General features: G+C 51.1%; 1 protein-coding gene across 1 annotated transcript in view; it reads left to right on the top strand.

Annotated features, from left to right (window-relative positions):
* The first annotated feature begins 266 nt into the window (after positions 1 to 266).
* The window catches only part of and3 (actinodin3), a 30,363-nt gene continuing 4,089 nt past the window's right edge, over positions 267 to 26,540 (top strand). The window contains exons 1-4 of the mRNA XM_073050281.1: positions 267 to 468; positions 2,875 to 2,967; positions 7,461 to 7,502; positions 12,938 to 13,095. Of these exons, the coding sequence (XP_072906382.1) occupies positions 267 to 468; positions 2,875 to 2,967; positions 7,461 to 7,502; positions 12,938 to 13,095 (495 nt within the window). The remainder of the gene's footprint in view (positions 469 to 2,874; positions 2,968 to 7,460; positions 7,503 to 12,937; positions 13,096 to 26,540) is intronic.

Here is a 26,540-nt window from a genome sequence, read left to right as displayed (position 1 = left end):
GATTATCTTCCACAGAGTGCGGGGAGGGCAAGAAAAGGGGGTAGATACATTTCCTAAACACAAGAGATTCTGGAGATGCTGGAAATCTTGAGGTCACACACAAAATGCTGGAGGAACTTAGCAAGTCAGGCAGCAACTACATGGGGGAATAAATAGTCAACGTTTCGGGCCGAGACCCTTTATCAGTACTGGAAAGGAAGAATACATTTTTAATGCCAAGGAGGTCATGGGAGATGAACAGAATGTGGAAGAGGCTCTAGTTGATGATGGTGTTAAACGTGGGTCAGTTGCTTGACCCTGGTGCTTTCACTCTGCCCGTGTTCCCACAACGAGCCTGTGAGCAAGAGGGACTGGGACACGGAGCAGTTCCTGCACCAGGAACATTGGTGGCCAGACAAAACAGATTTAGAAGGGTGACTGAGGAGGATCATGTCAGCCTCACAGACTGCAGCGCTTTGCCGAGTTGTGGTAAGTGCCGGCAACAGGGCTAATTGGACAAATCATCAAAGGGCTGGCAGGGGAGCACTGGACTGCCGCCCACCCTTCTCCCCGCGGGGTTTCCCTTTGAATTGCAGGCTGAATCAGGAGGCATACATTCTAAGAGCTAGGAACTAATAAAAAGGCTGTGCAAAAACACAAACAGGACGTGAGCGGCAAGCAGGCTGAACAGCAGTGGGCTCTGTCGTAAGAAGGCGTAACGCCAAATCATTATATCCAGATAATTTTGAATAACCCTTGCCAGGAGGGTTGGTGAAGATTACTTCAGTGACGGTAGGTGGTGAGAATGATCCAGGAGCATTGTAAGTCTGGGGAAGGTGTGCCACAAACTAGTTCTCAACCTAGCCCAGGGCATCCTCCTGACCCACAGCAGCGTCCTCCATTCCCACCTCAGCGTGGTCAGGCACCTCAGGGCTCACAGAACAGAGAGGCCACATCACTCTCAGTTCAGTTTCTGTGTTTACAGTGGGAAGTGGCCTGTTCTAGACATTGAGGGTCTGGAGGGAACTACAGGTAGGGGAGAGAGAGAGTGACACAGAGGGGAATCACGTTACCTCACACGAGGTCAGAGGCTGGGATGTTCCGCTTGCAGATGTGATGGAGGCCAGTTCCATTGTGGCCTTCAGTGGGAACTAGTTCAACATGTGGTGGAGAGTTACAAACTGAGGAGAGAGGACTGGGGTTAGATCGAGTGAATTGTCTGGCATGGAGACGGCACAGAACCATCCTGTGGTTCGACGGCTGAGTAGGAGAGACATCATGGCAGGGGAACCTTCACCCAGACAGAGTTACCCAGCTCTGGAATCTGCTCCAGATCGAGGAAGGGTCAGTTTAATCTTGAAGACTCAGCACAACAATATGGGCTAAAGGGCTTGTACTGTTCTGTGTTCGGGCCCATACCTCACTTCTTCATATATCAGCTGTATAACCTTAGCCATCTCCATACCAGAGGACTCACTCGATCTAACCCCAGTCCTCTCTCCTCAGCTTGTAACTCTCCACCACATGTTGAACTAGTTCCCACTGAAGGCCCCAGTGGAATTGGCCTCCATCACATCTGCAAGTCCCAGCTTCTGACCATGTGGTTTCTCTCTGTGTTACTCCTAACTCTCTCCCTCTGACCTCTACTCCTCACTCCACCACTAAGGAACAGTACCCACTGCCTCCAGCTCTCTCATCATTTTATATGCTATTTAATTCATCCTTAGCCTTCCACTTCACCAGGTAAAAGTTCCCATGCGTCCAATCTATCTTCATAACTGTAGACCCTTATCCCAGAAACAGTCCTTGCTGGATTCTCTAATGCCTCCCACCTTTCCTACAATGGTGGGATATAATCCTCCACCAGGGTTCAGTGTGAACTCTCTGCTTCACTCCCTGCCTCTGCTGATAGATCCCAGAACTGCGTACCCATCCGAAGCATTTTCTCGGCATGCCCAGTACTCCACGCACCCTGTACCCCTGGCTCCCTCTGCTCCTACACACCTGGTCAGGCAGCCGCTGTGGGGAGAGAAACAGGGTCGACGCTTCAGGTCGAAGACCTTTGTCAGAACAGGGAAGGAGAAAGGAATCTTGTTAAGGTGCAGAGGGGGTGTCGCCAATCGGGGGAAAGTGAGCTGAGCTAAAGCCATAGATGTGTGACTCAGAAGCTACGGAGTGACAGAGCAAGGGTGGGGTGAGGGATTAAAGTTCCAGGGAAGGAAAAGCTCAAGGTCACCCCTGTGGACTGACTGCAGATGCTCCACAGAACAATCACCCAGTCTGTGTTTGGTCTCTACAGTGCAGAGGAGACCACACTGTGAACTCTGAATTCAGGTACAAGGTTGGAAGAAGTGCAAGAGGGTCACTGCTGCACCTGGGGAGATGGTTTGGGTCAGTAGGACAGGGGTGAAAGGACTGGCGTTACATCCCCTGTGGTTGCAAGGGAAAACACAGAAGGGTTTGGTTGGTGGGCATCTCTGCCCAGCACAAACCACCCTCGATCTCCTTCACCCTTCTGGAATAATCACAAGGCTGAAGCAAAGCCAAAGGAGGAGGACAATGATTATATATTGGCACATGATTGTGGGCTGAATGGCCTGTCCAGTGTTGTACTGTTTTATGTTCTTTAAAAAGGGGCCATTAGGTCAACAAACTCTTGTCTCATTAGGGAGTTACAGGAGCCTGAAGACCTATTCGCAACAATTTAGAAACAACTTCTTCCCCTCTGCCATCAGATTTCTAAACTCCTGAACACCATCTTGTAAAGCTTTTTTTTTGAGGGGGGGTCTATTTACTTATTCTGTAATTTATAGTAATGTTTCAGTCTTTGCACGGTACTGCTGTGGGGAGTGCCATATGAGCTTGATTCTGACCCAGTCTACCTCTCGTTCACAGATACCAAATCACCGAGGGTAATGTCAGCTCAGCAAAGCACAAAGTCCTTGGGCTGGCTCACTACCACACTCCTGGCAGTGATCGTCATACCAGGTAGGTGAATCGTTTCTGCAGGCCATCCCAGCTTCACCTCACCATTGGTCAGACAGCTGGAAGCTCCCTGACCCCAGGGGCAGGTAGAGATGATGCAGCACCGGGCTCCCTGGGCCTTGGTGCTCCTAGGGCTTGTGAAGGCATGTAGGATCTTGGGCAAAGAGTGCAGGAGCTGACGAACCCTTGTAGCACTCTGTCTCCATCAGCTTCAGGTGTGGCAGCTTTACTGGCATTGGAATTGGCTTATTATTGCCACATGTACTGTGATACAGTTTGCAAGAATTCTTGGTATATCTTTCCATGCATATGTACATTGAGGTAGAACAACAAGAAAACAGAATGCAGGATCGATGTGTTATAGAGAAAGTGCTGTGCAAACAGACAGAAGAAGTGCAAGGACAGTAGTTCATTTTCAGTTTGTGAGAGGTCTGGTCAACAGTCATAGAGCCGTAACTCACTACAGCACAGAAACCGAACTATTTTTCCCATTTTCCCACTCCTGGACTATAACCCTCCGTCCAGGTACTTCTCCAAACTTCTCTTAAATGTTGAATCCACCACTTCTTCTGGCAGCTTGTTCCACTCTTTCACCACCCTCTGAGTGAAGAAGGTTCCCCTGAAATAGTTCACATTTCACCCTTATCTTTTGACCTCCCAGTTCTAGTCTTACCCGACCTCAGTAGAAACAGCCTGCTTCCAATAATCCTATCCATATCCGTCATATTTTGTACACCTCTACGCTCCAGGGAATAAAATCCTAACCTATTCAACCTTTCCCTGTAACTCAGGTCCTCAAGTCCTTGTAAATTTCCTCTGTGCTCTTTCAATCTTTTGATACCTTTCCTGTAGGTAGATTACAAGAACTACACATAATACCTCACCAAAGCCTTATACAATTTAACATAACGTCCCATCTCCTGTACTCAATATAGGAGTACCCCAGAGTGCCAAAGGCTCTCTTCATGACCCCCATCTACATGTGCCATTACTTTCAAGGAATTATGGATCTGTTGTCCCAGATCCCTCAGTTTTACTGCACTCCATACTGCTCTACCCTGGTTTGTCCTCCTAAACGGCAACTCTTCACACCCGTCTGCATTAAATTCCATCTGCCATTTTTCCAGCTGATCCAGATGCCACTGCAAACTTTGATAGACTTCCTAGCTGCCCACTATGCCCTCCAGTTTGGAGTAGTTCACAAATTTGTTGATCCAGTTTACAACCTTATCATCCAGATTGTTGACGGAGATGACAGACAGCAACGTAGAAACACTCCTCCCTAGTCACAGGGCAGAAGCTGAGAACAGGCTTCAGAGAATAGAACGATAAAAATGAATGCAATCACCGTCTCTGCTGAAGGCATCTCGCAGTGTCACCACATCCCCTCACTCTCTTGTACGTAGGAGAGATTGACTAAAATTTCTCAGTTCTGTGGGCTGACTAGAGAAGTGGGTTTGTTCTTTTTGAACAGAGGAGCTTGCAAAAAGGGAAGTTGGTGCTGTCTGAATTAGTGCAGGTACGGCCAGAAGAAATGGAGAAAACCTGATCCCACAGGGGAAGGTGAAGACCGAGGAAAATAGAATGAAGGAGTAAAAACAAAGGAACAAGTAACAGTGGGGAAACTATTTCTCAACTTTAGGATAATCACACCTCAGTAATTACAGGGGAGTTCAATCACTGAAAACCAAAATAAAACTGGGAATGCCTCGGATATGTCACAGTGAGTCCTGGATCGTTCCTTCAAACAATCAACTTGTGTACTGGCTGCACCAGACCCACTGGTGGAGTTATTGGTGGATAATATCCTCTACATCACATCCCAACACTACCTTTGTCAAATTCAGGATGGTGAAACTGTAGCATTGCAGAATATGCACAGGGTTTCATTTGGTTAGATCTTTCCAAGTCCACAGATCCCTCAAAGTCGCCATGCAAGTTGATGATGAGTTTAAGAAGGTGTGTGTTGTCCTGGCCTTTGTTAGATGGCCGATTGAGATCACAGCTGCAAGGTAACATTGCTGCTCTACAAAACTCTGGTTAGACCACACTTAGTGTATCATGTTCAGTTCTGGTTGCCTCATTTTAGGAGGGATGTGGAAACTTTAGAGAGGGTGCAAAGGAGATTTACCAGGATGCTGTCTGGATTAGAGAGCATTTCTTATGAGGAAAGGTTGCGTGATCTAAAGCTTTTCTCTTTGGAGCAAAGGAGATAAAAGGAGACTTGATAGCTGTGTGTAAGATTATAAGCGGCGAAGATATGGTAGACAGCCAGAACCTTTTACTGAGGGGGCAGTGGCTAATACCAGAGGGCATCCTTTGAAGGAGAATGGTTTAGGGGAGATGTAAAAGGCAGGTTACATACATAGAGAGCACTGCTGGGGTGGTGGCGGAGGCTGATACATTAGGGACATTTAGACAGGCACATTGATGTAAGAAAAATGGAGGGAAGTGTTAGGTTGGTTATGGAGTATCTTTACATAAGTTGGCTCCACATCATAGGCTGAAGAGCCTGTACTGTTTTATATTCTATGCCCTATGTTTTATGTTAATCTGACAAGTGGAGTTGTATACTCAATGTGCAAGAGAAGGCAGATGGTGACCACCCTACACCAGGTGAAGCTCCCTCCTGATCTCTCGTCATAATGCCACATGAGGACGCTGCTCCTGAGAGCCAAGACAGGCTGCAATTCCTCCCTGGTTGTGGGGAACAGAAGCGAGTGCAGTTGATTAGGACTAGAGCAGGGCTTGAAGTTGTGCTGCTCCAAGATCCTCTGCCACCCAGTGGGAGAGCTCTACTACACGGCAGAGGTTGGGAATGTAACCCTTCTAGTTTCTCCTGGGGAATTTCTTACCATTCCTTCACCAGGTATTCCTTGCATACCTGCACTGTGGGACTTCCTTCTCAAGAGGCCTTGCCACAAATGCCCACATCTGACAATGGGAAAAGATATTCAAAATATCATCCCACCCCCCCAACCTTCACCCTCCAAGTTCAGCTGTACAAAACACAGCCAAGGCTGTGCTTGGAGAATTTTGAGCAGATTTTGTCACCCTACGAAGGTTGTGTGACTTCCAGAGAGGGCACAGAAGAGTTTCATCAGGACGTTGTCTGGATTTGAGGGTTTTAGTTATGAGGAGAGATAGGATAGGCTGGTCTTGTTTTCCCTGGAGTGAAGGAGGCTTCCTTATGGAAGTGCATAAAATTTTGAAAGGCATGGATAAGGTAAATGGTCAAAATCACTCAGAGTCAGATTTATTATCTCTGATTTGCATGATGTGGAATTTGCTGTTCTGTGTTAGCAGTACAATTCAAAGGCATAAAATTGCTGTAAATCACAGTTCAAGAATCTGATGGCAGAGGGAAAGAAGCATTTGCTGAATTCTTGAGTGTGTGCCTTCAGGCTTCTGTACCTCCTCCGTGATGGTGGTAATGAGAAGAGCAGATTTGGGCAAGGTTGGTATTTTGGGCCACGCAGGCATGGGAAGTGTTGGTGTCAGAGGCCTGACCTCAGCTGCAAATAAAAGGAGGGTAAGCTCAAGTGGAGCGGCCATTGTTTGAGTGTGCCAGTGATAGAGTGTGAAGGCTTTGACGTGACAGGCTTTGGCGTAACAAGGTGAAGGCACAGTTAAAAAGAGGCAAGCTATTTTTCTTTTTTGGTGTAAAGTCCCTTCGCTATCCATATACCTGCCCAAGTCCCTTTAAATTTTGTTAATGTACCCTCCTCAACCAATTCCTCTGGCAGCTTGTTCCATATAATGACTAATTTCTAACCCTCTGTTCAGTTAGAGTCTAACCGAAAAGTTTGACCCTCGGGCTCCAATGAAGTATCTCACCTCTCGCCCTTAACCTGGGAAAAAGTCTGAGCATTTACCCTGTGATTTTCTACACATCTATAAGGTCAACTCCTCATTCTCCGAAGCTCCAGTGAATGAAGCCCAATGCCGTTCAACCTTTCCCCCCCCGAGTCCTGGCAGCATCTTTGGAAATCTCCTTGGCACTCTTTCCAGCTGAAAAGCATCTTTCTTACAGCACGGTTATCAAGCTGAACGCAATATTCCAAATGTGACCTCAACAGTTGTTTTAATTGGCTGCAGTCTATAGGTCTCACAGTTTCTGCAGTGTCACTGGAGTTTCTGTACCTGCACATCTTCACGTTCTGCTCCTACGAACTTACTTCCTCACAACACCCGCCTCTCATCTCTCCTCTATGCTGCTCGATAACTCCTCTCTGCTTTGGGTTTGTGACCAATGGGCTGCCATTCCTGTACCATGGGTTTGTAATTATGTAATTGTGACAGTTTTCCACCTCTTGCCCGGCTATTCATCTGGGATGGTGAATGCCCGGACCAGCACAGAGCTTAATGGACAATAGATCGAGCAGTTGATGACCCATTGCCAGCACTTGGCAGGAAGCCTGTTGATGCATATGTTTGTGTTTCAATGTTTGCTTCATGTCCCAGCCTTAACGCAGACTCATGCCCTTCCCTTACAGACTGGGCCCAGGCTGTCAGTCTGCTCGACCTCTTCAAACCAGGTAAGAATCACCCGTCAACCCCAGGGTGTGGCAGAATGGGCAGGAAGGACATGTGACGTTCGAGTGTCTGAGGTGTGAGTGTGCAGAGGATGCCAGTGGGTGTGCGAGGGGCTGGTCGAGGAGGCAGGAATCTGTGTAAAGTGTTAGCATGATGCAGTGGATAGAGGGGAACAGATGGACGTTATTTACTTGGATTTCCAGAATACATTTGATAAGGTGCCACATGAAAGACTTATCCATAAGATAAGGATGCATAGAGTTGAGAGTGATGTATTAGCATGGATAGAGGATTGGTTAACCGATAGAAAGCAGAGAGTTGGGATACCGGAGTGTTTCTTTGGTTGGCAATCAGTGGGGAGCGGTGTGCTGCAAAGGTTGCTGCTGGGCCCACAACTATTCACAATATACATTAATGATCTGGAAGCGGGGGCCTTGTGTAGTGTATCTAAGTTTGCTGATGACACTAAATTAAGTGGAAAAACAAGTTGTGTAGAGGATATGGAGAGACTGCAGAGAGATATAGATAGGTTAAGTGAGTGGGCAAGGGTCTGGCAGATGGAGTACAATGTTGGTAAACGCGAGGTCACCCACTTTGGGAGGCAAATGGAAGATCAGATTATTTTTTAAATGGTTAATGACTGCAGTACGCTACTGTGCAGAAGAACTTGTCAGTGCTTGTGCATGAATCGCAAAAGGTTGGTTTCCAGGTGCAGCAGCCTTTTAAGAAGGCAAATGGAATGTTAGTCTTCATTGCTAGAGGGATTGAATTTAAGAGGAGGGAGGTTATGCTGCAACTGTACAGGGTACTGGTGAGGCCGTATCTGGAGTACTGCATGCAGTTCTGGTCTCCTTACTTGAGGAAGGATAAACTGACTTTGGAGGCAGTGCAGAGGAGGTTCACCAGGTTGATTCCAGAGATGAGGGGGTTAGACTATAAGGAGAGATTGAGTTGCCTGGGACTATATTTGCTGGAATTCAGAAGGATGAGAGGAGATCTTATCCAAACGTATTAAATTGTGATAGGGATAAATAAGATAGAGGCAGGAAAGTTGTTTCCACTGGTAGGTGAGACTAGAACTATGGGACATAGCCTCAAGATTTGGGGGAATAAACTTGGGATGGAGATGAGGAGTAACTGCTTTTCCAAAAGAGTGGTGAATCTGTGGAATTCTCTGCCCGATGAAGCAGTGGAAGCTACCTCAGTAAATATATTTAAGACAAGGTTGGATAGATTTTGTGTACAGTGGGGGAATTAAGGGCTATGGGGAAAAGGCAGGTAGATGGAGATAAGTCCATGGTCAGATCAGCCATGATCTTATTGAATGGTGGAGTAGGCTCTATGGGCCAAATGGCTGCTCCTGTTCCTATTTCTTATGTTATGTTCTTGTATTTTATTGATCCTAAAGGAAATTGCAGTGTCACAGTAGCATTACAAGTGCACAGCTATAAATATTAGAAAGGATAAAAAATAAATTACCACAAACAGTCTTACAGAAGGGGGCCATCACTTCCCCGGCTATAGGTTGACTCATTATTGAGCCTAATGGCCGAGGGTGAGAATGACCTCATATAGTGCACTTTGCAGAGGGTGAGAAACTTTGTCCAGAATTGCCAGGACTTTCCACGGGGTCCTTTGTTCTACCACAGCCCCCAGCATGTCCAGTTTGATTCCTATAACAGAGCCAGCCTTCCTAATTGGTTTATTGAGCCTGTTGGGATAACCCATGTTGATGCCATTGCCCCAGCACACCACCGCATAGAAGATTGTACTGGCGACAACAGACTGGTAGAACGTGTGAAGGAGAGGCCTGTATACTCCAAAGGACTGCAGTTTCCTCAGGAAGTAGAGGTGACTCTGACCCTTCTTGTACACAGCCTCTGTGTTGGTGCTCCACTCAAGTCTGTCATCCAGGAGCACCCCCAAGTACTTGTAGGTCCTCACCACATCCACGTCCTCACCATCAATAGTAACAGGGAGCAGTGCAGGCTCAGTCTTCCTAAAGCCCATCAGCATCTCCTTTGTCTTACTGATGTTGAGCTGCAGATGATTCAGCTTGCACCATTTGACAAAGTCCTCCACCAGGGACCTGTATTCATCCTCCCGTCCTCCCTTTACACACCCAACAATTACTGAGTCATCAGAGAATTTCTGCAGATGACATGACTCACTGTCGTATTTAAAGTCCAAGGTATACAGGGTAAACAGGAAGGGAGCCAATACAGTCCCCTGTGGGGCCCCAGTGCTGCTTATAACCGTGTCTGACACACAGCTCTGAAGCTGCACAAACGGTGGTCTGCCAGTCAGGTGGTCCATTATCCCGGACACAATGGGAGTGCCAATCTGCATTGAACGGAGCTTCTCCCCCAGCAATGAGGACCGTATGGTATTAAGGCCCTTGAGAAATAGAAAAAACATGACCCTCACAGTGCCGCCCTGCTTACCCAGATGGGAGTGGGCTCTGTTCAGCAGATAGATGACAGCATCATCGACTCCAATGTGCTCCTCGTAGGCAAACTGCAGTAGATCGAGGGCTGATCTGACCGGGATCTTCATGATGTGGGAGGTCAGGGCCACTGGACTGTAGTCATTCAAGACTTTCATTTGGCCCTTCTTGGGTACCGGGGCCACACGTGAGACTCAGATTGGAGAAAACAATGGAGAACTCCACACAGCTGCTCAGCACACTCCCTCAGGACCCTGGGGTTCACTCCATCCGGTCCCAGTGCTTTGCCGTGTCTGAGTTTCCCCAGTGGTGAAGGTGAGTGGGGAGCTGGTGGAAGGCAAAGGAGGAGTGGCTTTGTGCACCTGGTTGTGAGCTATGAGCAGAATCCGCCCGTTGTGAGGCTCTGTAAGGCACGGCTGGGTGTGCTAGGTGCGGAGAGGGCAGGCTGTGACTCTGCCAGGGAGGGTCAGCACTGAGAGACGATGTGGCCCAGTGTACAGGACAGACACAGGGACGCTGGAAACAAAGGCTGAAAACACTGGGGGATTGACAGATACAGAAACCTACAGTCACAGTGGGAATCGAGGGTCAGAATGACGAAAAGCGTTAAATGGTGGCTAATCACATCAGATACAGAGATAAATCCAAGGTGAGACTTCAGCAGAGGTGTGCAGTGGGATGGCATTGTGTGGTGGCTGACAGTCAGAGCCCAGCAGTGGGGGTGGGGGGTTGTCGGGAGGTGTGCAGTGGGATGGCTGACAGTCAGAGCCCAGCAGTGGGGGTGGGGGGTTGTCGGGAGGTGTGCAGTGGGATGGCATTGTGTGGTGGCTGACAGTCAGAGCCCAGCAGTGGGGTGGGGGGTTGTCGGGAGGTGTGCAGTGGGATGGCATTGTGTGGTGGCTGACAGTCAGAGCCCAGCAGTGGGGTGGGGGGGGTTGTCGGGAGGTGTGCAGTGGGATGGCATTGTGTGATGGCTGACAGTCAGAGCCCAGCAGTGGGGTGGGGGGTTGTCGGGAGGTGTGCAGTGGGATGGCATTGTGTGATGGCTGACAGTCAGAGCCCAGCAGTGGGGGGGGTGGGGTTGTCGGGAGGTGTGCAGTGGGATGGCATTGTGTGGTGGCTGACAGTCAGAGCCCAGCAGTGGGGGGGTTGTCGGGAGGTGTGCAGTGGGATGGCTGACAGTCAGAGCCCAGCAGTGGGGTGGGGGGTTGTCGGGAGGTGTGCAGTGGGATGGCTGACAGTCAGAGCCCAGCAGTGGGGGTGGGGGGTTGTCGAGAGGTGTGCAGTGGGATGGCATTGTGTGGTGGCTGACAGTCAGAGCCCAGCAGTGGGGGGGTTGTCGGGAGGTGTGCAGTGGGATGGCATTGTGTGGTGGCTGACAGTCAGAGCCCAGCAGTGGGGTGGGGGGTTGTCGGGAGGTGTGCAGTGGGATGGCTGACAGTCAGAGCCCAGCAGTGGGGTGGGGGGTTGTCGGGAGGTGTGCAGTGGGATGGCATTGTGTGGTGGCTGACAGTCAGAGCCCAGCAGTGGGGGTGGGGGGTTGTCGAGAGGTGTGCAGTGGGATGGCATTGTGTGGTGGCTGACAGTCAGAGCCCAGCAGTGGGGGGGTTGTCGGGAGGGGTGCAGTGGGATGGCATTGTGTGGTGGCTGACAGTCAGAGCCCAGCAGTGGTGGGGTGGGGGGTTGTCGGGAGGTGTGCAGTGGGATGGCTGACAGTCAGAGCCCAGCAGTGGGGGTGGGGGGTTGTCGAGAGGTGTGCAGTGGGATGGCATTGTGTGGTGGCTGACAGTCAGAGCCCAGCAGTGGGGGGGTTGTCGGGAGGTGTGCAGTGGGATGGCATTGTGTGGTGGCTGACAGTCAGAGCCCAGCAGTGGGGTGCGGGGTTGTCGAGAGGTGTGCAGTGGGATGGCTGACAGTCAGAGCCCAGCAGTGGGGGTGGGGGGTTGTCGAGAGGTGTGCAGTGGGATGGCATTGTGTGGTGGCTGACAGTCAGAGCCCAGCAGTGGGGTGGGGGGTTGTCGGGAGGTGTGCAGTGGGATGGCATTGTGTGGTGGCTGACAGTCAGAGCCCAGCAGTGGGGTGGGGGGTGGGTTGTCGGGAGGTGTGCAGTGGGATGGCATTGTGTGGTGGCTGACAGTCAGAGCCCAGCAGTGGGGTGGGGGGGGTTGTCGAGAGGTGTGCAGTGGGATGGCATTGTGTGGTGGCTGACAGTCAGAGCCCAGCAGTGGGGTGGGGGTGGGTTGTCGGGAGGTGTGCAGTGGGATGGCATTGTGTGGTGGCTGACAGTCAGATCCCAGCAGTGGTGGGGGGTTGTCGGGTGGTGTGCGGGGTTTGCTCTGAGGGACAGACCAAGGCTCGGCTGCAGCTTCAAGACCGCTGACACACAGACCCAGCCCTGAGGGGGTGTGTATGCTTGTCCAGGGGAGGTTCAGTGTGTCCAGGGTAAAGATGTACGCGGGGTTTGGAAATCCATTGGCTCCCTGAGGGTCGTTACCTCTCGGTGTGAACACTGCCCCTGACCCCAGAGGTGAACTCTCCCCTCTCAGAGAGAGCAAAGTTTATGGAACAATACAGCTCTGGACGTCCCAGTATGTGTGTCGATCCTGATGACACTTTATAACAAATCTCCTCTTCCTGTCTCTGATCCATGATCCCTCCATTTTCTTCATATCCACGTGTCTGTCTAAAAACCCTTTCACCTCCACCAAACTGCCTGCTTCCACTACCAGGAAACCCATTGTGGGCACCTACCACTTGCTGCATTAACAAAAATGTCCTGACGTCACGTTTCAACTTTCCCTCTCCAACCTTGAAAAGAAATCCTCTGGTGTCTGACGCCCCTCAGCCCCTGTCTTATCCAGCTGCAGATTCCCCTCCCCCAATGTAGTACCTGTCTGCAAGATCCGGTTTTATATTCACTCATAACTGACCCCGGGGATGAACTCTCCCTCTGAGCCTCACCTGACCCTGACAATGACCTCTCTCTGGCAGCAAAGGGCGACGAGGGGGTGAGGCTCGATCCACGTGATGCCGTGGACTTCCTGGGACATCCCTCGGGCCGGATTCGGCGACACATCAAGTGGTACCAACAGAACCCAGACTTCCAGTCTTGGTACAAGTACTACCAGAAGATCGGCCACCACGAGGGGGTGAGTGTCTCAGAGGGGAGGAAGTCGGGGGGGAGGGGGGTGAAGGGTATGTCTCACAGAGACCCTTTGGCCCACTTACTCTGTGCTGACCCGTTTGCATTTAATTTAATTCTTCCCACATTCCTGCCAGCTCCCCGCCGATTCTACCTGAGTAACTCACTGACCGTGCACGTCCTTGCGATGGGGGGGGTGGTAACTGGAGCAGCCGCGGGAGGGGGAGGGGGGGTCCCACACAGTCAGGGAGAATGGGCAAACGCAGACAGCGCTGGAGGTTGGGAGCGAATCTGGTTCTCTGATGCTAGAAAGCAGTGGCATTGCCTTCTTTGAAACTTTGCGGCATTAGTCTACATTCCAACATGAAAACGTGCAGAGTCTCCCCCTCCCCTCCCCCCAATCCCAGACCCGCATAGTGCAGTCTGTCCCCTCCCCCCATCCCAAACCCAGACCCGCATAGTGCAGTCTGTCCCCTCCCCTCCGCCCAATCCCAGACCCGCATAGTGCAGTCTGTCCCCTCCCCCATCCCAATCCCAGACCCGCATAGTGCAGTCTGTCCCCTCCCCTCCGCCCAATCCCAGACCCGCATAGTGCAGTCTGTCCCCTCCCCCATCCCAATCCCAGACCCGCAAAGTGCAGTCTGTCCCCTCCCCCCCATCCCAATCCCAGACCCGCATAGTGCAGTCTGTCCCCTCCCCCCCATCCCAATCCCAGACCCGCATAGTGCAGTCTGTCCCCTCCCCCATCCCAATCCCAGACCCGCATAGTGCAGTCTGTCCCCTCCCCCCATCCCAATCCCAGACCCGCATAGTGCAGTCTGTCCCCTCCCCCATCCCAATCCCAGACCCGCATAGTGCAGTCTGTCCCCTCCCCCATCCCAATCCCAGACCCGCATAGTGCAGTCTGTCCCCTCCCCCATCCCAATCCCAGACCCGCATAGTGCAGTCTGTCCCCTCTCCCCCATCCCAATCCCAGACCTGCATAGTGCAGTCTGTCCCCTCCCCCATCCCAATCCCAGACCCGCATAGTGCAGTCTGTCCCCTCCCCCATCCCAATCCCAGACCCGCATAGTGCAGTCTGTCCCCTCCCCCATCCCAATCCCAGACCCGCATAGTGCAGTCTGTCCCCTCCCCCATCCCAATCCCAGACCCGCATAGTGCAGTCTGTCCCCTCTCCCCCATCCCAATCCCAGACCTGCATAGTGCAGTCTGTCCCCTCCCCCATCCCAATCCCAGACCCGCATAGTGCAGTCTGTCCCCTCCCCCATCCCAATCCCAGACCCGCATAGTGCAGTCTGTCCCCTCTCCCCATCCCAATCCCAGACCCGCATAGTGCAGTCTGTCCCCTCCCCCATCCCAATCCCAGACCGGCATAGTGCAGTCTGTCCCCTCCCCTCCCCCCAATCCCAGACCCGCATAGTGCGGTCTGTCCCCTCCCCCCAATCCCAGACCCGCATAGTGCAGTCTGTCCCCTCCCCCATCCCAATCCCAGACCCGCATAGTGCAGTCTGTCCCCTCCCCCATCCCAATCCCAGACCTGCATAGTGCAGTCTGTCCCCTCCCCCATCCCAATCCCAGACCCGCATAGTGCAGTCTGTCCCCTCCCCCATCCCAATCCCAGACCCGCATAGTGCAGTCTGTCCCCTCTCCCCATCCCAATCCCAGACCCGCATAGTGCAGTCTGTCCCCTCCCCCATCCCAATCCCAGACCCGCATAGTGCAGTCTGTCCCCTCTCCCCCATCCCAATCCCAGACCCGCATAGTGCAGTCTGTCCCCTCTCCCCATCCCAATCCCAGACCCGCATAGTGCAGTCTGTCCCCTCCCCCATCCCAATCCCAGACCCGCATAGTGCAGTCTGTCCCCTCTCCCCATCCCAATCCCAGACCCGCATAGTGCAGTCTGTCCCCTCCCCCCATCCCAATCCCAGACCCTCATAGTGCAGTCTGTCCCCTCCCCCATCCCAATCCCAGACCCGCATAGTGCAGTCTGTCCCCTCCCCCCATCCCAATCCCAGACCCGCATAGTGCAGTCTGTCCCCTCCCCCCATCCCAATCCCAGACCCGCATAGTGCAGTCTGTCCCCTCTCCCCATCCCAATCCCAGACCCGCGTAGTGCAGTCTGTCCCCTCCCCATCCCAATCCCAGACCCGCATAGTGCAGTCTGTCCCCTTCCCCCCAATCCCAGACCCGCATAGTGCAGTCTGTCCCCTCCCCCAATCCCAATCCCAGACCCGCATAGTGCAGTCTGTCCCCTCTCCCCATCCCAATCCCAGACCCGCATAGTGCAGTCTGTCCCCTCCCACATCCCAATCCCAGACCCGCATAGTGCAGTCTGTCCCCTCCCCCATCCCAATCCCAGACCCGCATAGTGCAGTCTGTCCCCTCCCACATCCCAATCCCAGACCCGCATAGTGCAGTCTGTCCCCTCCCCCATCCCAATCCCAGACCCGCATAGTGCAGTCTGTCCCCTCCCACATCCCAATCCCAGACCCGCATAGTGCAGTCTGTCCCCTCCCACATCCCAATCCCAGACCCGCATAGTGCAGTCTGTCCCCTCCCACATCCCAATCCCAGACCCGCATAGTGCAGTCTGTCCCCTCCCCCATCCCAATCCCAGACCCGCATAGTGCAGTCTGTCCCCTCCCACATCCCAATCCCAGACCCGCATAGTGCAGTCTGTCCCCTCCCCCATCACAATCCCAGACCCGCATAGTGCAGTCTGTCCCCTCCCCCCAATCCCAGACCCGCATAGTGCAGTCTGTCCCCTCCCCCAATCCCAATCCCAGACCCGCATAGTGCAGTCTGTCCCCTCTCCCCATCCCAATCCCAGACCCGCATAGTGCAGTCTGTCCCCTCCCACATCCCAATCCCAGACCCGCATAGTGCAGTCTGTCCCCTCCCCCATCCCAATCCCAGACCCGCATAGTGCAGTCTGTCCCCTCCCACATCCCAATCCCAGACCCGCATAGTGCAGTCTGTCCCCTCCCCCATCCCAATCCCAGACCCGCATAGTGCAGTCTGTCCCCTCCCACATCCCAATCCCAGACCCGCATAGTGCAGTCTGTCCCCTCCCACATCCCAATCCCAGACCCGCATAGTGCAGTCTGTCCCCTCCCACATCCCAATCCCAGACCCGCATAGTGCAGTCTGTCCCCTCCCCCATCCCAATCCCAGACCCGCATAGTGCAGTCTGTCCCCTCCCACATCCCAATCCCAGACCCGCATAGTGCAGTCTGTCCCCTCCCCCATCCCAATCCCAGACCCGCATAGTGCAGTCTGTCCCCTCCCCACATCCCAATCCCAGACCTGCATAGTGCAGTCTGTCCCCTCCCCCATCCCAATCCCAGACCCGCATAGTGCAGTCTGTCCCCTCCCCTCCGCCCAATCCCAGACCCGCATAGTGCAGTCTGTCCCCTCCCCCATCCCAATCCCAGACCCGCATAGTGAAGTCTGTCCCCTCTCCCCAATCCCAATCCCAGACCTGCATAGTGCAGTCTGTCCCCTCCCCCATCCCAATCCCAGACCCGCATAGTGCAGTCTGTCCCCTCCCCCATCCCAATCCCAGACCCGCATAGTGCAGTCTGTCCCCTCCCCCATCCCAATCCCAGACCCGCATAGTGCAGTCTGTCCCCTCTCCCATCCCAATCCCAGACCCGCATAGTGCAGTCTGTCCCCTCCCCCATCCCAATCCCAGACCCGCATAGTGCAGTCTGTCCCCTCTCCCCATCCCAATCCCAGACCCGCATAGTGCAGTCTGTCCCCTCCCCCCATCCCAATCCCAGACCTGCATAGTGCAGTCTGTCCCCTCCCCCATCCCAATCCCAGACCCGCATAGTGCAGTCTGTCCCCTCCCCCCATCCCAATCCCAGACCCGCATAGTGCAGTCTGTCCCCTCCCCCCATCCCAATCCCAGACCTGCATAGTGCAGTCTGTCCCCTCCCCCCATCCCAATCCCAGACCCGCATAGTGCAGTCTGTCCCCTCCCCTCCCCCCAATCCCAGACCCGCATAGTGCGGTCTGTCCCCTCCCCCCAATCCCAGACCCGCATAGTGCAGTCTGTCCCCTCCCCACATCCCAATCCCAGACCCGCATAGTGCAGTCTGTCCCCTCCCCACATCCCAATCCCAGACCCGCATAGTGCAGTCTGTCCCCTCCCCCATCCCAATCCCAGACCCGCATAGTGCAGTCTGTCCCCTCCCCCCATCCCAATCCCAGACCCGCATAGTGCAGTCTGTCCCCCTCTCCCCCATCCCAATCCCAGACCCGCATAGTGCAGTCTGTCCCCTCCCCTCCCCCCAATCCCAGACCCGCATAGTGCGGTCTGTCCCCCTCCCCCCAATCCCAGACCCGCATAGTGCAGTCTGTCCCCTCCCCACATCCCAATCCCAGACCCGCATAGTGCAGTCTGTCCCCTCCCCACATCCCAATCCCAGACCCGCATAGTGCAGTCTGTCCCCTCCCCACATCCCAATCCCAGACCCGCATAGTGCAGTCTGTCCCCTCCCCCATCCCAATCCCAGACCTGCATAGTGCAGTCTGTCCCCTCCCCCCATCCCAATCCCAGACCCGCATAGTGCAGTCTGTCCCCTCCCCTCCCCCCAATCCAAGACCCGCATAGTGCAGTCTGTCCCCTCCCCTCCCCCCAATCCCAGACCCGCATAGTGCAGTCTGTCCCCTCCCCACATCCCAATCCCAGACCCGCATAGTGCAGTCTGTCCCCTCCCCCATCCCAATCCCAGACCCTCATAGTGCAGTCTGTCCCCTCCCCACATCCCAATCCCAGACCTGCATAGTGCAGTCTGTCCCCTCCCCTCCCCCCCAATCCCAGACCCGCATAGTGCAGTCTGTCCCCTCTCCCCATCCCAATCCCAGACCCGCATAGTGCAGTCTGTCCCCTCCCCCATCCCAATCCCAGACCCGCAAAGTGCAGTCTGTCCCCTCCCCCATCCCAATCCCAGACCCGCATAGTGCAGTCTGTCCCCTCTCCCCATCCCAATCCCAGACCCGCATAGTGCAGTCTGTCCCCTCCCCCCATCCCAATCCCAGACCCGCAAAGTGCAGTCTGTCCCCTCCCCCATCCCAATCCCAGACCCGCATAGTGCAGTCTGTCCCCTCCCCCCATCCCAATCCCAGACCCGCAAAGTGCAGTCTGTCCCCTCCCCCATCCCAATCCCAGACCCGCATAGTGCGGTCTGTCCCCTCCCCCCCATCCCAATCCCAGACCCGCATAGTGCGGTCTGTCCCCTCCCCCATCCCAATCCCAGACCCGCATAGTGCGGTCTGTCCCCTCCCCCCATCCCAATCCCAGACCCGCATAGTGCAGTCTGTCCCCCTCCCCCCATCCCAATCCCAGACCCGCAAAGTGCAGTCTGTCCCCCTCCCCCATCCCAATCCCAGACCCGCATAGTGCAGTCTGTCCCCTCCCCCCACCCCAATCCCAGACCCGCATAGTGCAGTCTGTCCCCTCCCCCATCCCAATCCCAGACCCGCATAGTGCAGTCTGTCCCCTCCCCCATCCCAATCCCAGACCCGCATAGTGCAGTCTGTCCCCTCCCCCCATCCCAATCCCAGACCCGCATAGTGCAGTCTGTCCCCTCCCCATCCCAATCCCAGACCCGCATAGTGCAGTCTGTCCCCTCCCCCATCCCAATCCCAGACCCCGCATAGTGCAGTCTGTCCCCCTCCCCCATCCCAATCCCAGACCCGCATAGTGCAGTCTGTCCCCTCCCCCATCCCAATCCCAGACCCGCATAGTGCAGTCTGTCCCCTCCCCCATCCCAATCCCAGACCCGCATAGTGCAGTCTGTCCCCTCCCCCATCCCAATCCCAGACCCGCATAGTGCAGTCTGTCCCCTCCCCCATCCCAATCCCAGACCCGCATAGTGCAGACTGTCCCCTCCCCACATCCCAATCCCAGACCCGTATAGTGCAGTCTGTCCCCTCTCCCCATCCCAATCCCAGACCCGCATAGTGCGGTCTGTCCCCTCCCCCCAATCCCAGACCCGCATAGTGCAGACTGTCCCCTCCCCCATCCCAATCCCAGACCCGCATAGTGCAGTCTGTCCCCTCCCCCATCCCAATCCCAGACCCGCATAGTGCAGTCTGTCCCCTCCCCCATCCCAATCCCAGACCCGCATAGTGCAGTCTGTCCCCTCTCCCCATCCCAATCCCAGACCCGCATAGTGCAGTCTGTCCCCTCCCCCATCCCAATCCCAGACCCGCATAGTGCAAGTCTGTCCCCTCCCTTGTCCCCCGACAGAGACAAACTGATCCGTCTGGGCATCTTCAGTGGCTGATCAGGTTGGATTTATCCATTCGGAATTGCCTAATTGATGAAGAGGAGAGCTGGAAAAGTAACTCCTCCATAAGATATACAGTAGTTGCAGAATTAAGCTATTCAGCCCATCGTCGATTTATTATCCCTCTCAACCCCCTTCTCCTGCCCTCTTCCCATAACCTGCACTTACTAATCAAAAAATGATCAACCTCCATTTTAAATATATCTACAGTTGTATGTGCCTCTGACTTCCACAGATTCACCATCCTCTGGCTGAGAAACTTTTCCTCATCACTGTTCTGAAGGAACATCCTTGTATTCTGAATCTGTGTCCTCTGGTCCAAGACTCCCCCCACTATTTGAAATATCCTGTCTATGTCCACTCTATCTAGACCTTTGAATGTTCAATAAGTTTCAACGCAGCACCCCTCATTCTTTTAAACCCAGCGAGTACTGGCCCGGAGCCATCAAATGCAAGTCATAGATTTCATTTCCAAGATTATTTTCATGAACCTTCTCCAACGCCAGCACTTCCCCAAACCAAATAGATGGGAGAAGGTCGTTTCAGAACCAAGAGCTTATTTCATCAGAGAGACAGGCATGGATGCTCACGGTTCTGGCATTCCACCTATCAGACGGTGTTAGTGTCCAAGCAGACAACATGCTGTTGGGATGGAGGGTTAAACCGTAGGACACAGGCGCAGTATTGGACCACTGGCCATTGAGTCTGTGTTGGCCTTCCATCCTGGCTGGTTTTTCATCCCTCTCAACCCTATTCTCCTGCCTTCTTCCCCTAGTCTTTGACACCTTGCTAATCAAGAAACTACCAAACACTCTCAGACATTAATGTCTTTATTCCTGGAATTATTCTTTTGAGCCTCCTCCAAAGCCAGAACATTTTTTCATAGATAAGGGGCCCAAGACTGCTCACAATGTTCCAAATGTGGTCTGACCAATGCCTTATAAAGCCTCAGCATTACATTCTTCCTTTTATATTCTAGTCCTTTCAAAATGAATACTAACATTGTATTTATCTTCATTACCACCGACTCAACTTGTAAGATAGCCTTTAGGGAATCCTGCGCAAAGACTCCCAAATTCTCTTTGCTTCTCTGATTTCTGAATTTTCTCCCTGTTTAGAAAATAGTCTGTCTTTATTCCTTCCACTAAAGTGCATGACCCCCATTCACTTCCCATAAGTTTCCCATTCCCACTTCCCGAATCCCATTTTGATAAGTTACAGAATCTGAGCCTCTGCACTTCCCTCTGCAATTGGATCCTCAGCTTCCTAACTGGAAGACCACAATCTGTGCAGACTGGTGATAATTATCTCCTCCTCATGACGATCAACATTCGTGCACCTCTGGGGTGTGTGCTTAGCCCACTGCTCTACTTTCTCTCTACCCATGACTGTGGGGCTAGGCATAGCTCAAATAGCATCTATAAATTTGCTGATGATACAACCATTGTTGGTAGAATCTCAGATTGAAATCAGAGAGTGTACAGGAGCGAGATAACCAACTAGTGGCATGGTGTCACAGTAACAATCTTGCACTTAATGTCATTAAGATGAAAGAGCTGATTGTGGACTTCAGGAAGGGTAAAACGAATCCTCATAGAGGGATCATAGAGGGATCAGAAGTAGAGAGAGTGAGCAGCTTCAAGTTCCTGTGTGTCAAGATCTCTGAGGCTCTAACCTGGTCCCAACATATCAATGCAGCTATAAAGAAGGCAAGACAGTGGCTATACATCATTAGGAGTTTGAAGAGATTTGGTATGTCAACAAAAACACCTCCAAAACTTCTATAGATGTACCCTGGAGGGCATTCTGACGGGCTACATCACTGTCTGGCATGGGGGGGGGGATGGATGGGGGGTGCTACTGCACAGGACCGAAAGAAGTTGCAGAGGGTTGTAAATCTAGTCAGCTCCATCTTGGGCACTAGCCTACAAAGTACCCAGGACATCTTCAGGGAGCAGTGTCTCAGAAAGACAGCGTCCATTATTAAGGACCTCTAGCACCCAGGGCATGTCCTTTTCTCACTGTTACCATCAGGTAGGAGGTACAGAAGCGTGAAGGCACACACGCAGTGATTCAGGAACAGCTTCTTCCCCTCTGCCATCTGATTCCTGAATGGACATTGAACGCATGAACACTACCTCACTTTTTAAATATATATTAAATATATATGTTTTTGCACAATTTTAATCTGTTCAATCTACGTATACTGTTTATTTATTTATTTCTATATTATCATGTATTGCATTGAACTGCTGCTGCTAAGTTGACAAATTTCACGACACATGCTGGTGATAATAAACCTGATTCTGATTCTGACCTCCCTGCGCAATATTTCATCTGCCACCTCTTTGCCCATTTTCTTAATCTGTTTATGTCCTTGGCCAAAAAGCCATCAATCCTGCCATCTAAATAAATCACTGTAGGAAATGTGGAAATCAAAATATGGAAAGAAGCAGTCCTAACACAGACCCCTGCACAACACCACTAATCACTGGCAACCATCCACAAAAGCCCCTTTATATTCCCACTCTTTGCTTTCTGCCAGTCCAGCCAATCTTCTGTTCATGTTAGTACCTTTCCTGCAGCCCTTGTGTAACACCTTGTCAAAGGCCTTCTGAAAATCCAAGTAAGCAACATCCACTGACTCTCCTTTGTCTATCCTGCTTGTTATTTTCTCAAAGAATTCCAACAGATTTCAGGTAAACACGAGGAAATCTGCAGATGCTGGAAATTGAAGCAACACACACAAAATGCTGGTGGAACACAGCAGGCCAGGCAGCATCTATAGGGAGAAGCGCTGTCGACGTTTCGGGCTGAGACCCTTCGTCAGGACTAACTGAAAAGAACTGACGAAGTGTCTCGGCCCGAAACTTCGACAATGCTTCTTCCTATAGATGCTGCCTGGCCTGCTGCGTTCCACCAGCATTTTGTGTGTGGAGATTTCAGGTAAGATTTCCCCTTAAGAAAACAATGTTGACTTTGGCCTGCTTCATCATGTGCATCCAAGTACCCCAAAACCTCAACCTTAATAATGGATTCCAACATCTTCCCAGTCAGGCTAACTGGTCTATTTCCTTTCTTTTGCCTCCCTCCTTTCTTAAAGAGTGGAGTGACATTTGCACTTATCCAGTTCTCAGGATACACGCCAGAATCTCGTGATTCTTGAAAGATCATTACTAATATCTCCACAATCTCTTCAGCTACATCTTTCAGAACCCTGGGGTGTGGTCCATCTGGTCAAGGTAACTTTTCTACCTTCAGACCTTTCAGCTTCAAAACCAGCTTCTCCTTAGTAACAGCAACTACACTCCTGACATACTCGAATTTCTAACATACCGTTGGGGTCTTCCAGTGAAAACTCATGCAAAATGCTTATTAAGTTTCACCTGCCATTTCTTTGTCCCCCATTACAAACTCTCCAATCTGCAATAATCATTCCAAGCTAGGACTGAGGACCCTTCCTAGACTCTACAGTTAATGGCTTGGCAAGCCTCTCTGCTCAGGACAGTAAGTAAACACCAGCCTCACAAACAACACCTGTCTCACATGAAATGGAATAAATTAAGAATAGCTGACCATTGAGTCAGCTTCTCTGCCCAAAACAATGTGGACAACAGGGTTATTGCCTCCAGAAGAGTGCCAACACTGCCAATGCCCTCCTCATTTGGTAACCATGAGGGAAAGCCCAGAGTCACAGAATTCCCTGTATGGCCCCAAGAACCCACCACAACCTGAATCTGTGAAGGAAGGCTCAGCTTCTCTCCTGGGGAACAGCAGTATCATTTGATGAGAACAACCAGGGAGGGTTATAAAGGACAAGGGAGAGGTGTTCTTGGATTGGAAACTTCCCTACACTGCAGGGGAAGAAGAACAGCTCGACTGGCATCTGAAGGTTGATGTCCAATGAAAACCCAAGGCTAGAAGAGAAAATATGGATAGAATGGGCAGGTTGTCCAGTGTCTCACTAACACGATTTGTGCAGACTCTATGCCTCAACCTCCTGAGGATATGGAGCAGTGTATGAGGGGACCCCTTCATGTGAGCATTCTTCTCTCCCAGCCGAGAATCAGGCCCCGAGCCTCCAATAATCCAATCAACCAAGGAGCTGAAAAGACCTTAGACTGCTGGTGTTCTGGCTGAGATCTTTAAACCTAGCAAATGAGGTACCTGATGACTGGAGGATGGCAAATGTGGTCTCCCTTTCCAAGAAGTGAACCAAGAAAAAGTTAAGGTAATCACTGACAAGTGAGCCTCACATTAGGAGTAGGGAAATTATTTTTAAAAAATGAGACACAGAATTAACAATCACTTGGAAGAGAAAGGCTGATTAGAGCTAGCCAGCATAGCTTTGTCAAGGGCAGATTTTGGCTGACCTATATGATTTAATTTTTGAGGATGTAACAAAGTGCTCCAGTGCAGGAGCTTTGATTTACAAGGACTTCAAAGTGGTTTTCATGCAGTGGTGTATCTAAGGTATGGCAGGTATGGGTCGTGCCCTGGGCACCACTTGAAGGGGGGGCGACACTGAGCAGTTTCTATTAAAGTCAGACAAGTCATCCTCAGATAGTGAAAAAAGTATTTTCTTCAGATGTATATTCTGTCTTTGATTATCATGGGTGAGAAGCACTAGGATGGCCTTATTTCAGAGCATTGTGTAAGAAGATCATGAAACATTTCTTCATGAAAAAGAAGGAAAGTGCAGCTGAAGGACGGAAGAGACGAAAGTTGGAGGCGGAGGAAACCAAGAAGTCAAGCAAGTTCTTCATGCCCTTCTTTGAAAAGCCCGGAACAAGTAGTTCGACACGTTCCATGGAGTCGCCTGCACCTGCTACAAGTTTGTTAGAATCCGAAGGTGGATCAAGTACAAATGCGTCACAAGCCGAGGAGGAAGTCAAGTCAGATAAATCTGAGTACAATGAGATTAAGAGTGAGGCTGCCACAGAGAACGTGGACATGTCAGGAGGGGAAGACGATGGTGGTGGTGATGTTGAGTTTATTTATGAGATTTTACCTGATGAGATTGAACCTGACGACACTGATCCTAGTGAACTGGATGGTATCAAAGAGCCTCGAACTGTCATACCAGAAGTGATTGAACAGCATGACATTGGACTTCTGAAGTTCAACAAGGATACTGGAAAAGCATTTCTGCCTGACATGTTGAGAACAGAAATAATAAAGCTGGGTTCGAAGTATTTCCAGAACAGTGAGGGGCCTTTCCTACCAACAAATAACTGCTCAATAAACAAAACTTGGTTGAAGAGGAAAGTGGGAAATGGTCGTGGTGAGGAAGTGACTCGCTCATGGCTGGTCTATTCCCCTTCTAAAAGTCTGCATTTTGTATCTGTTGTCTTCTCTATTCCTGGTCAGACCATCAATTCTCATTGAAGCAGGAAAGTGGATTCAACCAGTGCAAAGCACCTGAAAGGATTAGTGTTCATGAAAATGCCAAGAATCATCAGGAATGTTCCACACAGTGGAAAGAAATGTAGCTGGAAACAGAGGAATTATTGACGCAGTATTTCAGTCACAGATTGAGAAGGAAAATCAGAAGTGGCGTGATATCTTGATGAGAATCCTTCACTGCATAAAATTCCTTGTGACTCAGAACCTGGCTTTGTGAGGACACAGGGAGTCACTTCAGCTGGACGATGACTCCAATGTGGGAAATTTCCTTGGCTTACTGAAACTACTGGCCATCTTTGGCCTTGTTGTAAAAGAACACCTCACTCATTTGGAAAGTCATCCTGGATCCACGTCTTATCTTTCACTAGGTGTCCAGAATGAATTCATCCACATGATGGCATCCACTGTTTGCCAGAGTTTACTGAGAAGCATTTGTAAAGTAGAGTACTATGGTCTCATGTTTGACTCAACTCCTGATCGTGAGCATGTCAGAAGTAGTGAGGTATGTGGAAGTTGATTTTGAGAGGAAAACAGTCCGTGTTAGAGAGTCCTTCCTTGGTTTTATCCAGATAAGCTGCTGAGAGCTTGGTTGAAGACATCTTGAAACAGCTAGAGAAGGACGAAATGGAGCTACAAGATTGCCGGTCACAGTGCTATGACAACGCTGCTGTGATGGCTGGACACAGAAGTGGTGTTCATCAAAGAATAAGTGAGAAAAATAACCTGGCAGTGTTTGTGAATTGCGATGATCACTCACTCAACTTGATGGGTGTTCATGCAGCCAAGCAGGATACAATAATGGTCACATTTTTTGGAACCATCGAAGCTCTCTACATGTTTTTCTCTTGTTCAACACCAGCGCTGGGAAAAACTCAAAAACGCCGTGCCTATGGTTGTTAAGTCAGAGTCCAAAGCCAGGTGGAGTGCAAGGACAGAAGCAGTGAAGCCCGTCAACAAGTACCTTGAGCAGATACTTCAAGTTCTCCAGGACATGATAGACAATGAAAACGAGACCAGTGAAACAAGATGTGATGCAAGGCAGCTGTACAACTGCACGTTGAGTTATGATTTTTTGATTTTGCTAGGATTTTGGAACAAAATATTCATTCGCATTGATCATATTCAAAAGAGGCTGTAGGATCCTAGCATGAACTTCCACAATGCTGCCCTGGATTTGAAAGCCTTCTGAGATCATTTTTATGATGAAAGAGAAGTGTTGGTCAGTGAGTCACTCAAAGAAGGAGTCAGTCTCTGTCAAGAATGGAATATTGAAGTTGAAAGACGTCAGAGACGTAAGAAACGAATGGCTGATGAGAACTCGAGAAACGCTAGGTTAACAGCTAAGGAGGAAATGGAAAGAGTCATGAAGGGAACACTCGACTATCTTCACAGAGAAATGGATGAAAGGTTCACTCATTTGCACGACACTGATGCCAAGTTTGGGTTCTTTCTTGATGTCAAGGGACTGTGTTATGGTGCCGACAGTAATGACCTAAAGAAGAAGTGCAAAAATTTTGGCGAATTGTACAGCTCTGATGTTGATGGACAGCAGCTATATGAAGAAATTTTGGATTGCAGAATGTTGCTATCACGGCAGGTCAACATGAAAATACCAAGACCTGAAGAACTCCTTGAATTTATTGTTCAGTATGGAGATGAGAGCGTCTTCCCCAATCTTCGCATTGCTATTCAGATAATGCTATCACCAGTTTCATCACCAGCTGTGAGAGATCATTCAGCAAGTTAA

The sequence above is a fragment of the Hemitrygon akajei genome, chromosome 7, assembly GCF_048418815.1.
Source record: "Hemitrygon akajei chromosome 7, sHemAka1.3, whole genome shotgun sequence".
Lineage (NCBI taxonomy): Eukaryota > Metazoa > Chordata > Chondrichthyes > Myliobatiformes > Dasyatidae > Hemitrygon > Hemitrygon akajei.
Note: the sequence above shows the minus strand (reverse complement) of the source record. Positions and strands in the feature narration are given on the sequence as shown.